We start from the raw sequence: 13,055 nt of genomic DNA, 5'->3' as shown, positions 1-13,055 counted from the left end.
AAAAACTGCCCCTTTAAGCCATCAGAGGTTGGCTCATCACAAGTTTGTAAAGGTAACTGGGAGCTTGTTTACATTGCAAAGCTATACCAGCACAAGCTAAGTGTGAACTGAAACCACTGTGCTTACAATGGGATAACAGCTAGGCAGGTATTCTTATTCCAATACAAGAGTGCTGGTGTTTTGGTTTGGCTTTTGTTACTTTGGCAATGGTTTAAAAAGCCTCTCTTTTTCCAGAATAAGTGTCCACACAGGGAGTTGCACCAATATAACTATATTACAGTAACTATGCCAGTATAACTGGTAAAACTCGCCTGCGTAGACAAGCCCTTCGGGAAAGGCAGTTAGTTTTGCATAAACACCCAAAATCTGGATGCTTATCTGAACTTTCTAAAGTGCACAGGTCTCAGAAATACCGCTGGAAATACAGCAAAAGCAGTCTCCTGCAGTAACTTCAGCACTTTCCTTTCCAGTCCTGGGCAGAACCTGGAAGCACTGAAGTGTGCAAAATAGAAGGACAAGGAAGGGTGTGGGAGAAGTAACAAGCAAGTATTTCACCTTGACAAGTTCGGGAAAGGCTTTTGTTTAATCCAAACCAGTTCACCCATCTCCATTTAAAACAGCACGAAACTATGGCCAATCTGGGGTTTGAACTAGAGCTGGCCAAATACTTCAAAACATTTTTGTATTAATGTTCATTCAAATTCTTAAATAAGGCTGCTCTGACTGCATTTGTGCTGCATTCTGTGATCACTTGGAACATACATAGAAAGTGAATAGTTTACCAGAAAGAACATTTGCCTAAAAAAAAAGAAAAATGTTTAGTGTATACTAGAGAATAGTTACAGAAAGCTAAATCAGGAGTATTTACACCAGAAAACTGATTCTGAGAGAGAAGTTTTAATCTAACCCAATCAGGAAAGAAAACAAGACCATATGACCTCTGGCAAAACCAAATTAACCAATACAGTTGAAAATTTCAGTATAAATGCAATTATTTTAACAGCTCACCTGCAAACTACAGATCAAGAAATGTTTGCAGAGATCACGGTGGGTAGAATTTCAGAACAATTAAGGCATTCAAGAAAGAGGCAGAGTTTTTAGAAATGAAATATTTGCTCAGCTCTAGTTTGAACCATTCAAGCACAACTGCAAAGCCAATGTAACTATTATTTCATGGGAGGGGTTGGGGGGGAAGAGACCCTGACAATAATAGCAATACTTTCCAACAGTGAGCTGCCTCTGAAACAAGCACTTTAAAATATCTCCATCGTTTCCAATCCCATCTTCAATAACCAGATCTACTAGCGAATCAGGATTTTTGCTGCTTCTTTGGATGGTCACTTTAAAAAAATGAATGTCAGTGAATAACTTGCCTTGCAACAGCAAGAGCCCTACAAAAAACAAAGATGTTTGCTATGAAAACATTTCTTTTTAAAGCGTCAGATTCTTGTTGAATAAATTCTTACTTTCTAGAGGAAAAAAAATAAGCACAAGACGTCAAAACACAATGCTAGAAACATAGGTGTGGAGAACTGGTCAGAACTAACTGCTGTTTTCTACTGCGAGGGAATTTGCCGGTCAATGACAGCACTTTCAGCAGAGCTCTGCATTCCCTGCGAGGGACCTGGAGAACACAGAACTAGTACAATATCCATTTCATTTGGCTGCCTGGCTTTTGTGCAAGAACATACCAGTGCTTCCATCAAATCCGCCCACAGCATACAGGAGTTCATTCAGCACCGCTGCCCCCAAAGTGCTTCGTCGTTCCTGCATGCTGGCAATTGACGTCCATTGATCCTTCACGCCGTCATACACATCTACAGTTCGCACTCTCAGAGAGCCGTTAAACCCCCCGACTGCATAAATATTGCCTGCCATAAACACCACACCTGTTAGAAGGGGAGAGAGAGTTAAGTCTCCGAGTTAGGTTTAGAGATCAGACCGCAGCTACGGGTAGCTTGGAAAAGAGATGCCATCAGATGGTTTTGTTGGTATTTGTAACAGAGAAGGGATGAATAGGACATTTGCAAATGTTTAGCATTTAGTTGCTCTATACGACCATCAGATCTGAATAAGAGAGCACATGCAGATTGTAGGGAAAATAATGCATGACACACACACAGACAAACCAACCCAGGGGAAACCTGCTAATTCTGAGGTGGGTATGGGACCCAGTTAATTTCAAGGTGCCTCAGAGGAGGAGAAAAGTATGGCTCCGGAGGGCACTTCTGGATGCTGAATGGTAGGGCCAGTCAGATCTCCACGGAGGAACAAGTTTCAACCCAACCCCACATATTTCACCTCCCGTCTCTTTCAAACTGCAAGTCCAGTGAATGACCTTTGTTCCCAGCTCTTTACTGGAATGCCAGCAGGTAAAATTGGCTCCCCCTGTGAAGCCAGGCCAGAGGAGATGGGAAGAATAGCATAGAGGAAGTAGTGGGGAGTGAGAGGTCTTTGTGCCCATTTGAGGGAGTGAAGCCTTCCCCTGGATCTTAGTGGGCAGCAGAGCTGTTGGTGGCTGGGAACAGAGAGGGGCTGAATACACTTTTCTCCCCTAAGGAATTTAGTGGGAAAATGATGACGGCCACTGAACATGTTCCAATCACCTGCTCTGCATCTCCGGGACGGAAGCTCAGCTACCTGCTCCCACCGATCCTCCTCAAAATCATAACACTCCACGCTCCGGATGGCTTTGGGCGCTTGCCCACCAACCACAATCATTACCTGGGAAGGGAAAAAACAAGAAAAGGGAAACCCTCAGGTCAAGGACTGTTTACAGAGCGGGCTGCATCCTGCAAAATAAAAACCGCTACCAGAACCTAGTCAAAGTGAGCTATGTTGATGCCTGAGGGGCTGTCTGTGCAGGGAGGAGGGGAGATTTTTCAAAGGCATAAAAGGGTTGGTCCCTTTGGGAATCTGCCCCCAGAGGACCTATACACCTGGGAGTACAGCTTATTATAAACTGTTTAGGGGGGAAAACCTACAAGGAAAGCAGCGTGCTTATGCTGGCCTCAATATATGTCAAAAGATTCCCCCTCACGCAAGCTGGTCTGCAAGCAGTTTTTTGACTTGCATCAGGGTGTTCCAGCCCACCAATTATCATTCTTCAAGCAACCCAACTGGGTCAGCAGAACTTCAACGGCCCCAAAGACTGCCCAGAGTTCTTTGCATTCTCCCCCTCTGGCAGATGGGGTACATCTCCCTTAAAAAATCTTGTTCTGTGGCCAATCTCTATGGGGTTGCTGTACCCTTTTCCTCACTCTATTGCAATCCCTATGTTTTCAAATCCTCACTTATGGCTCTTGCTCAGAGGACACAAAGCATCAACATAGTTCTTGAGGGACAGTTGGTGAGACAGATGCTCTTTTAGTTGGACTGGATCTCTGGGATTTATGCCCACACGACGACAGGTAAAATACCACAGTTAGTAGTACTGCAGAACTATCACTGAAATCAGCCTCTGTACCAGATGACTGGAAGGTAGCTAATGCAATGCCAATTTTTAGAAAGAGCTCCGGAGGAGATCCTGGCAATTACAGGCCAGTGAGCCAAGTGTCAGTGCCAGGCAAATTGACAGAATTTTAGTAAAGAAGAGAATGATCAGACACACAGGTAAACAATTTGTGGTGGAACAGTCAACACAGCTTGTGTAGAAGGAAGTCATGCATCACCAATTTGTCTGAATTCTCTGAGAGAGTCAACAAGCATTGGAATAAGGGTGATCGAGTCAATATAGTATATTTGGGTTTTCAGAGAGCCTTGACAAAGTCCCTCACCAAAGGCTCAAACTAAGTAACCATGTGATAAGAGGGAAGGTCCTCTCCTGGATCAGTAGCTGGTTGAAAGATGAGAAAAAGGGTATGAGCAAAAAAAGGGGCAGTTTTCACAATGGACAGAGGTGAATAGCAGGGTCCCCCAAGGATCTATATGGAGACCTGCGCTGTTCAACATATTCATTAAATGATCTGGAAAGGAGTAAATAGAGAACTGGCAACGTTTGCCAACAACACAAAATTATTCAAAATAATTAAGTTCAAAGCAGACTGAAGAGTTAGAGAGATTTCACAAAACTAGATGACTGGGCAACAAAATGGTAGATGAAATTCAGCGTTGATAAGGGCAAAGTAATGGATATTGGAAAATCCCAACTATCCATATATAATGATGAGTTCTAAACTAACTGTTACAAAAGAAAGATGTTGGAGTCACCATGGACGGTTCTGCTCAATGAGCAGCAGCAGTCAAAAAGCTTAATAGTTCCTAATATACTTTAGGAAAGGTATTAAAAAAAAGAAAATATCTTACTGCAACTGTATAAATCCATGATGCACCCACACCTTGAATACTAAGTCCAACTCTGGTCATCCCATCTCAAAAAGGATATAGCAGAACTGGAAAACATTCAGAGAAGGGCAACAAAGATGACCAATGGTATGGAACAGCTTCGATAAGAGGACAGACTAAAGATTAGGCCTTTTCATTTTAGAAAAGAGACAACCAGGAGGATATGATAAAGGTCTATAAAAATCATCAATATTAAGTGTTATTTACCTTGTCACACAATACACTAACCAGGGGTCACCAAATTAAATTAATAGGCAGCAGGTTTAATACAAACAAGATGAAGAACTTTTTCCACACAATGAATCTGTGGAACTCATTGGCATGAGATGTTGTGAAGGCCAAAAGTATAACTGGGTTCAAAAAAAGAACTGGATAAATTCACAGAATATAGGTCCACCAGTGGTTATTAGTCAAGATAGTCCGTGACTCAACCCCATGCTTGGGGCAACCCTAAACTTCTGCCTACCAGAAGTTGGGAACGGAAGATGGCTGGATCACACCATAACTACCCAGTTCTGTACATTCCCTCTGAAGCTTTGATATGGCCTATTGTCCATGATAGGATACTGGGCAAGATGGACCATGATATGATCCAGTATGGCAGCTCTTATGTTCTTATGCAATCGGGATTTCCTCATGGACTCTCCCTCAAAACCTCTCTCACTGCAGCAGAAAAGTTGTAAAAAGAGTCCTAGAGATTCAAGGAAATCTCCCATTCCCACCCTGCCAAGGAAAAGGAACCAAAGGGAACGGAAATCGTTGGCTTTTAAGGGAGGAAATACATATTTGAAAGCTAATCAGAATACTCCTGGCTGGACCTCCTGTCTCCTAGGACTGTTGTAATAGAATTTTCTCAAATGACCTCTGAAGATTCTTTTTCTAAGTTTATCCCCCATTTTGTAACGTAGACCCAGCCATGGCAGCCCTGCTTAATCCAGCAGCTCATCACCTCATTTCTTTATTTATTGCCCACGTGCCTTGTCACATTTACCTTTGTCATGCATAAACCAACGCAGCATTTCTTATCCACTGCAGACACCATAATGCACCAGTGCTCTAAGCGGGGAAGACCTCAATGTCGTTTCAGTGGCCAGAACACCACTTATTTGCTGTTTTCAGAGTTATGCTGACAAAAGTTGATGCTGATAAATAAGTGAAGCACTTCAGGTAGACCACCATAGAATCATCGAATATCAGGGTTGGAAAGGACCTCAGGTGGTCATCTAGTCCAACCCCCTGCTCAAAGCTGGACCAATCCCCAACTAAATCATCCCAGCCAGGGCTTTGTCAAGCGTGACCTTAAAAACCTCTAAGGAAGGAGATTCCACCACCTCCCTGGGTAACCCATTCCAGTGCTTCACCATGCTAGTGGTGATAAATAAGTGATAAATAACTTCAGGTGGACCACTCCCCCAGAAAGCACCATGTCTGTATAAGGGATTAGAGTATTACAGGGAATCTCAAACTTCATTACACCGCGATCCTGTTCTGACACCAAAAATTACTATGATCCCAGGAGTGGGGACTGAAGCCTGAGCCTGCCCGAGCCCCATGGCACAGGATGGGGGGCCAAAGCCCAAGCCCAACCACCCTGTGCGGGGGGGAGGGGAGCAAAACTGAAGCTCCAGGGCTTCAGCCCCAGCAGGGGGCCTGTAACCTAAGCCATGCTACCCAGGGCTGAAGTCCTCAGGATTCAGCCCCAGGATGGTGGGGCTCAGGCTTCAGCTTTGGCCCTGGGCCTCAGTAAGTCTGAGCCAGCCCTGGCAACCACACTAAAATGAGGTCGTGACTCACTTGGGGGTCCCGACCCACAGTTTGAGAACCATTGGATTATTAGGTCTGTCTGTGGATTGCAGAGAGGGATCCTCGTCAGCCTCCTAAGGTCTCTGGTGCAACATGTGCACTGATACAAATCTAGTACATTTTAAGTCTAAATTGCGTAGATCTTAGTAAACTTTATATTGATCAATGGGGGCGGAAAAAAAAGAAAATCAAATCCCAGTGCATTTTCTGAAGCCCCCAATATGCACATTTCGTACATGTGACTGTTGTGTTTGGGAACAGAGGAACATTCCCGATGAGAGCTCAGCAGTTGGTGGCTGCCCATAGCAACCAAGCAGCAGCGGAACCCAGGCAGATTTTTGAAACAGTCTCTGGCTCCTTCATTGAGAAAGCAGTTTGATTTGTGCATTGCTCTGAATACATTGCTTTTTATTCTCCCCAGCTACTGAGAGTGAGATTTATTCCTCTTATCACAGCACAGCAGGAGCAAGCATTACACAAGACAATCGTATTTTAAGAAGGAACAGACAAACAGCATGCTGGCGGACAAAATAAAACCCTGATCTCTTGTTTCTAAGAAAAAACTATGTAAAGGTCCTGAGTTCAAGTCCCAGAGGGTTGGGGTGGAATGGGATGGTTAGATAACAGTCTAGAAGTATTTACTGGGCATAAAAAACAAGGAAAGAGACCTCTGTATAACTGTTTAAATGTAGAAGCAATAGCATGAAATTGAGGTGACAAGGTAAAAAGTTATCAGGAAACATTTCCTAACAAGGGTGACCTACTAAATTGTGGACTAGACTCCCAAGAAAAAAAAAAAAAAAAAAAAAAAAAAAAAAAGAGGAAAGCCATGGAGCTTAAGACATTTAAAACGAGGAGTTGACAAAGCAGTGGAGATTATACAGCAGGAAACAATCCCACATTGGTAGGGGCAATAGACAAGACCATATAGTTTCTCAATGAGGAAGGTCCAGCAGGATCACAACCTCCCTCTACAGCTAGGTGGAAGGCAGAGGTGGGGGGCCCGGCTAGTAGGTTTTTCTTTTGTACTTTGAGGTCATGGTATAGAAAATGTTGAGAACCTCTGAACTCGTTGCCGTCAAATCTTTTCCACCTCTCGTTTCTACAGTTCTATGATTCAGGCGCATGGTCCGTAAAAGGACAGACACATTCATCGTGACAACCCAAAAGGTAGATTCTGTAGATTAATTCCTATTAAGAACCACAATATGTAGGCAAATACAATGCACACACTATAGAATTGCAAATTAACAGTATCCACAATCCAGCAAATCAGTATCTGAATACTACCTCCTGAGATAAAACTGGTACATAGTCTCACGAAATCCAGCTTCCTATGGTTTATATCTGGAGGAATATGCATGTGATTTGACATCTTACAGTCTGAAATTCTCATTAATAAGTGCAAGCCGCCTGTATACTTTCGGGATGGGGTAGCATTTTTCTTCTTCATCTTTTTCTTACTAATGAACATGGATGCAGAGCAGCGCACAGCTCCCATATGAATACAGGGAATCTGAGTTCTTTCTTCTTGTGCCACATCTATTTTTAGTCGCTGCTCAGAATCTGCTATGAGACAGTTTTCAGATAAGGTTCTTTGGTTTTTTGCTATATCAGGCTCTGCCTCCAACATGCAGAGGAACTAATGAGAGCTAAAGGCACCATAGCCCTCTCCAACTGCACAATAACCATGATGTTTCACTCAGCAGAAATCTCAGCCAACACTCTGAGCACTGTAAACCCTTGCCTAATCCCATGGCCCAGTGGTTCTCAATTATAGTCCCAAGGCCACCAGCAGCACCCCAACACTTCTGGTGGTCTAGAATGAAATATTTTGAGAACCAAACAGTGGGAAATTGGAACATAAGAACTACCATATTGGATCAGACCAGTCTATTGCAGTATCATGTCCCTGATACTACAGAGAGTACCGCAAGAGGGTGCAATAAAACCCTGTAGTAGACCACTATGGAATTACTTGCCCATAAAGGAAGTACCTTCATAACCCTCATCAGCTAGTGACTGGCTCGTGCTCCAGTTCAGAAGGTTTTCTAGCTCTCAGTTAGCTTATCTAATGGAACTGCTGCTGTCCTCATTACGCATGTGAGTGTCAAACCCTATTTTTAAATGGTCATTTCAACTAGTTTCCTTCCTACTGAAATTGAGCTCGCTGGTCTGCAATTCCCAGGATAAATGCTAGCACTATTTCTGAAGACAGGTAGAATATCTGCAATCCTCCAGGCTTCTAGGATACTAGCCAATTTTAAGGAGACTGTGAAGCAGATTCTTGTCCCTGTTTTGCTCAAGCAACACAAAAAGGATCGGAGACTAGCCACACATCCTCTGCTGGGCATTTCCCTGGCACGGGGAAATCTCCAGTACCTGTGCCATTGTCAGGCTGACTTCAGCAGGCTTTGGATCAGGCCCTATCAGAACCACTGAAACGCAACAGAATTAGGAATCAAATTAAATCTCGTAAGAGAACAAGCTCTAGCCATTTAAAGGTGAATGATGCCTCTAATGATGCAATATCAAAACCAATTTAAAAAGACATACATTTTCCCTCTTAAGTTTCTCTATTCTGGAAGAAATTTAGCTTACCTTTGGCAGGCTAACTGGAGTCCTTGGTTTTGTTCTAGGGTTCTTTATCAATTGCCTTTGATCCAGAGGAAGCAAGTGATATTTCATGGCCTCAATAAGGAAGTCTTTACACGTGTTGTTATTCTTGATTAAAGCTTCTTCTTCAACTGTCTGGGAATGCCAATAAAGATTATTTGAATGGATGTATTTCACTGGGGAGTTTTCAGCGCAAATATAGGAAAGAGATTGGGATTTTTTGTAAAAGTACCGCACTGAGAAAGATAGAATAGCAGCAACATTAGTGGGAAGAATTCTGAGTCTTCGGTAAGGACCGCTACGGCACACAATATTTACTTTCAAGTTCACTCTCTTTCTCACCAGATCTTTAAAGATCTGTTTATGCAGGTCTATCTGTTCTGAAGTCATAACTGCATCCAAACAGTGAGGGTTGCTTTCATCCTCATATTGGAAACTAAATCCTTTCTGCAGAAAGGCACTGATTTTCCTGAAAGGACAGGAATCACTTTGCACCCAGTTCAAACATAAGGATTGGCATTTTACACCAATAGTGTAGCTTCTGGCTGGGGAGGGTGGAGTCCTGCATCCTGACCATCACTCACATCGCGCCCAAACAGTTGAGCTATATACAGAGGGAGGCTTGGGGAATATTGGGGGTGAGGAGACTTTAGGCTTTTGACATAAAACCAGCTAACACATAGCAACTACAACTTGCATTATTGTTGCCCCTTCTCTCAACACCTGTGTCTGTTCTGACCCCAGCCCTCCCTCTCTGCCAAGCAGTAGCTGACTTCTAGGACCTTGCAGGTTGGCTTCTCAGTGAAGGAGAAAATCAGTGGTGTACAGTCTGTCTCTAGTCTAAATTTAACATATTTACACAGATACACCAGTCCTGGTACAGAGGTGGTCCAACAGCATGCAGGCTGATCTTTTTTTCAGGAAATTCAGCCCAGCACCAGTGCCTAATAGCTCTGATTGAAGTAGCATGCTAAAAATAGAGAATAGCCATGGTGACACAAGAGGTGGGAAGTGCTAGGTGCCCTGAGTACGTGCCTATGGTGTCGGACAAGTACATACTTGGGGCAGCTAGCCCCTCCCACTTCTCATGCCACCACAGTTAAGCTATTTTTTGCAAAGCTACCTCCATCACAGTTACCGTGGCTATGCCTCCTCAAGCTGAGACTCACGTCCACAGCTTGAAGTGCAGATATAACCTAAGACAAAATACTTTGAAGTGCAAAGGTGATACCTAACAGCAGCAGCATTTTTGGATTCTGTATTGTCTTGAAGCATATATATTCCCAAAAGCCTCCGTCTGGATTCTGCCGGAATCCCATGTGCATGGCTCTGCTTCAGAATCAGGCCCTTAATTTAACCAGCTATAAAAACAGGTAAGTGGATGCCTTTTTAAAAAAAAAACACAAAACATATTTCCACATTTGTGGTAGTTTTAAGGTGCACATCACTGCCTTTTGCACTGCCCAGTAGAACACAGAAAACGTTCAGGGAGAAAAATGTTTTTCAGTGCTTGAATTATCTTTAGGTCTCACTCAGTTTGAAGGCACACTGTAAAGTATTGACTCTGGTCTTCCGCCCACTGACACAGATAAATGTCAAACCACCCACAACAGAAGTGCTCAAACAATCGAGTGCACAGGTTAAGGATCTACACTCAGTTTAAATGTGAGGAATTTTTTTTTTTAAATGCACTAACCTGTACAAGATAATCTCTGGGCAAAAGGGGCAGACGAACATGCTCCATCAGTTCAGCCATGTGTTCTAAGCGAGACTCTTTCTCATAATTTATCCAAGATATAACAGCTTCAAAGACCTATGCAGAGAGAGTATAATTAACTATAGAAAAGAGAATGTGCCTTCTTATCAATTATCAAAGCCAGAGGCTTAGTGGTCTAAGCATCAGGTTTGCAGTATCTAAAGAAAGAGATAAAAGATGCATCAGGGATAAGTAATAATGCAGAAAGAGATAAAGCAGGTAATAATGCTGCATATATGCATAGCACAAACGTTTTCCCAAGCACTGATCATGTGTGTCAAGAGAACAGGGCTGCACACTTTGATAAATCCCGTTTCATCATTATTTGATCAATGATATTCTCAAAGCGAAGCAGGTCCATCTAGACCAGCACACACCTCTGTTACATTAGGCACTGGAATGAAGACAAAACCAATTCGTCTTTCAGCATTTATGCCAGGCATTATTTGTAAAAATAACACACAAGGATTTATTATTTGTAATACAGGAAAGATCAGGCAGATCAACTTCACATATGTTCTGGGATCACATGCTAATTCAGTGCTTAAGATCAAATTTAAATCCCTTCAACGCCTCCTTCCAAAACCTAAACACTATGGAACATTCTCACAACATGAGCAATGAAATCCCTATTGTTTTGACTGTTGTTCCAGTTCTTAAATTTCACCTTCCTCTGATAGTTGAAACAAGGCAGGGCAGCTAAATAGATCCAAACACCACACACAAAAAATCTGTGCTTCCAGGAGGGGAAAAAAAGGGGGTGTTGGAAATTTGGTGAGGAAGCCTGGTCTGAGCAGAATTCCTGCTTCATTTCCAGATCAAACAGGTTCAGATACGCGGCAAAACTTAAGGCCAAGAACAAACTGTAAATAGACAGACACACACTTTGTATAGCAATAGCTGCAGTGGAGAGTACGCCAGGGAATAAGCCACCACCACCACCGAATCCTGAAAGAATACGCATGCTGTGATGTACTGAAAAAAATTAAAATAACTCAACTGTTGGGTAGAGAGTGGTGCTTGGTGGAGTATCTAAGGGCATTTCATTCTGCCCATATTGTTCAACATTTGGTTAACAAAGATCAGTTATTAAAGGCCCGTCCACGAAGGAGTTGAAACCACAACAGCTACAGCCCTAGTATAGACAAGGACTAAAAACCTATTAGAAACATAAAAGGCATTCCAGAGAAAACCTGCTGAGTAGGGAAAGGGGGCAGGGCAGTTGGAGATATGTCATATAATCCAGATCCTTGCAACAGGATGACTGACTGACAATTCCCATGTTCCCACTGAGCCAAAATTGTGAAATTTGGCACTTATTCAGTGTGGGCCTCTAAATACATGTGAAATATCCCAGTACTGACCTTTGTCCTTCCCATCAACAGTTACCAAAATAGCCCCACTTTAAGAGATTTCAAGTGTACCCCTTACATCCAGAATCTTGGAATCTAGAACACTCAGAGTAATGCCTTCCAGTTTTGACCTTTCCAGGCAGTCACCAAATGATCAGTCCCACAATTTAAAAGTATCTTAGTTTCTTCTGGGAGGCAGCCACGTTAAGTCCAAGGCCTCCAGTTTGGAGAAATTAAGGTCATGTGAGGGCACTAATTCTACTGGTCAGTATTTGATCAAAAATAGTTGATGGCTATCTCAAGCCATCCAAACTAAGAATGAAGAACATTGCTGGTATAGTGTGAAGGAAGTTTACACTGGAGCTCTCCAGCTACAGATCACAGAGAACCTGGATGTGAGAAAGTCAATTTCTCTGAATTGGGGCAATTCCTTCCATTCCGTTCAATGAGAGCCACCTACCCAACCCAAGGTGCAGCTCTCGAATTCAGGAGAAGGGGAGCTCTGACTCACTGAGTAACGAAGTGCAGGAAGAGACTGGGACTGCCCGAAAAGCTTTTATACGAGGTTCGAATATCACCTCTGTGCACACTACCTGAGAAGACAGAGTGAACCATGGTGTTTTCCCATACAGAAATCTTTGATGACCCCTGATTCTGAGGGGAAGTTCTGCACCAGCTTCTGTAGCGTGGCATGGGGTGCATGTCCATAGGGGCCGTTGGTTCAATCCCTTGTTCTGCCACAGACTCCCAGCAGGTCCAGCGACACAGAACTTTGGGAGTGAGTGAGCAGCTTCCCAGCCCAGGCCTAAGGATAGGGGCAGGCTTCAGAACCCAAGCGCTATCATGAGCCACAACTTCAAAGCCCTGTCCATACAGCTATTTTTAGAGCACTGGCACAAGCCCTGCTAACTCGAGTCCATCAACCCAGGCTGGGAGACTTGCTCCTGCTTGCTCCAAAATGCTGTGTAGATGTACCCTGTGTGACCTTAATCTCTGCCTCAGTCATCCCCACTCTGTAAAAAGGGGATAACAGCACTGCCCTATCTCACATAGGTGTTTGAAGATCAATACATTAAACATTGTGAGGCACACAGTAATGGGGGCTGGGTTACCACTTCTGCAGGTTACTGCAAAGTCCCAGTTTCATGCACTGTTCGCGCCTAGTTTTTATATGTCGGAACAAA

General features: G+C 43.3%; 1 protein-coding gene across 3 annotated transcripts in view; it reads right to left on the bottom strand.

Moving 5' to 3' along the window:
- KLHL3 (kelch like family member 3) overlaps window positions 1-13,055 on the bottom strand; it is a 65,655-nt gene that overhangs the window by 14,265 nt on the left and 38,335 nt on the right. For all 3 annotated transcript variants that reach the window (XR_004001685.1, XM_030573315.1, XM_030573316.1), the window contains 4 exons: window positions 10,460-10,576; window positions 8,749-8,898; window positions 2,607-2,724; window positions 1,692-1,889 (listed from right to left, as the gene is read on the bottom strand). Coding sequence is in view for 2 of the 3 variants with exons in the window: in XM_030573315.1 (XP_030429175.1) it covers window positions 1,692-1,889; window positions 2,607-2,724; window positions 8,749-8,898; window positions 10,460-10,576 (583 nt within the window). In the remaining variant the exon portion in view is untranslated. The remainder of the gene's footprint in view (window positions 1-1,691; window positions 1,890-2,606; window positions 2,725-8,748; window positions 8,899-10,459; window positions 10,577-13,055) is intronic.

Source organism: Gopherus evgoodei, chromosome 8 (genome assembly GCF_007399415.2).
Source record: "Gopherus evgoodei ecotype Sinaloan lineage chromosome 8, rGopEvg1_v1.p, whole genome shotgun sequence".
Classification (NCBI taxonomy): Eukaryota; Metazoa; Chordata; order Testudines; family Testudinidae; genus Gopherus; species Gopherus evgoodei.
This window is presented reverse-complemented; position numbering and strand designations above follow the sequence as displayed.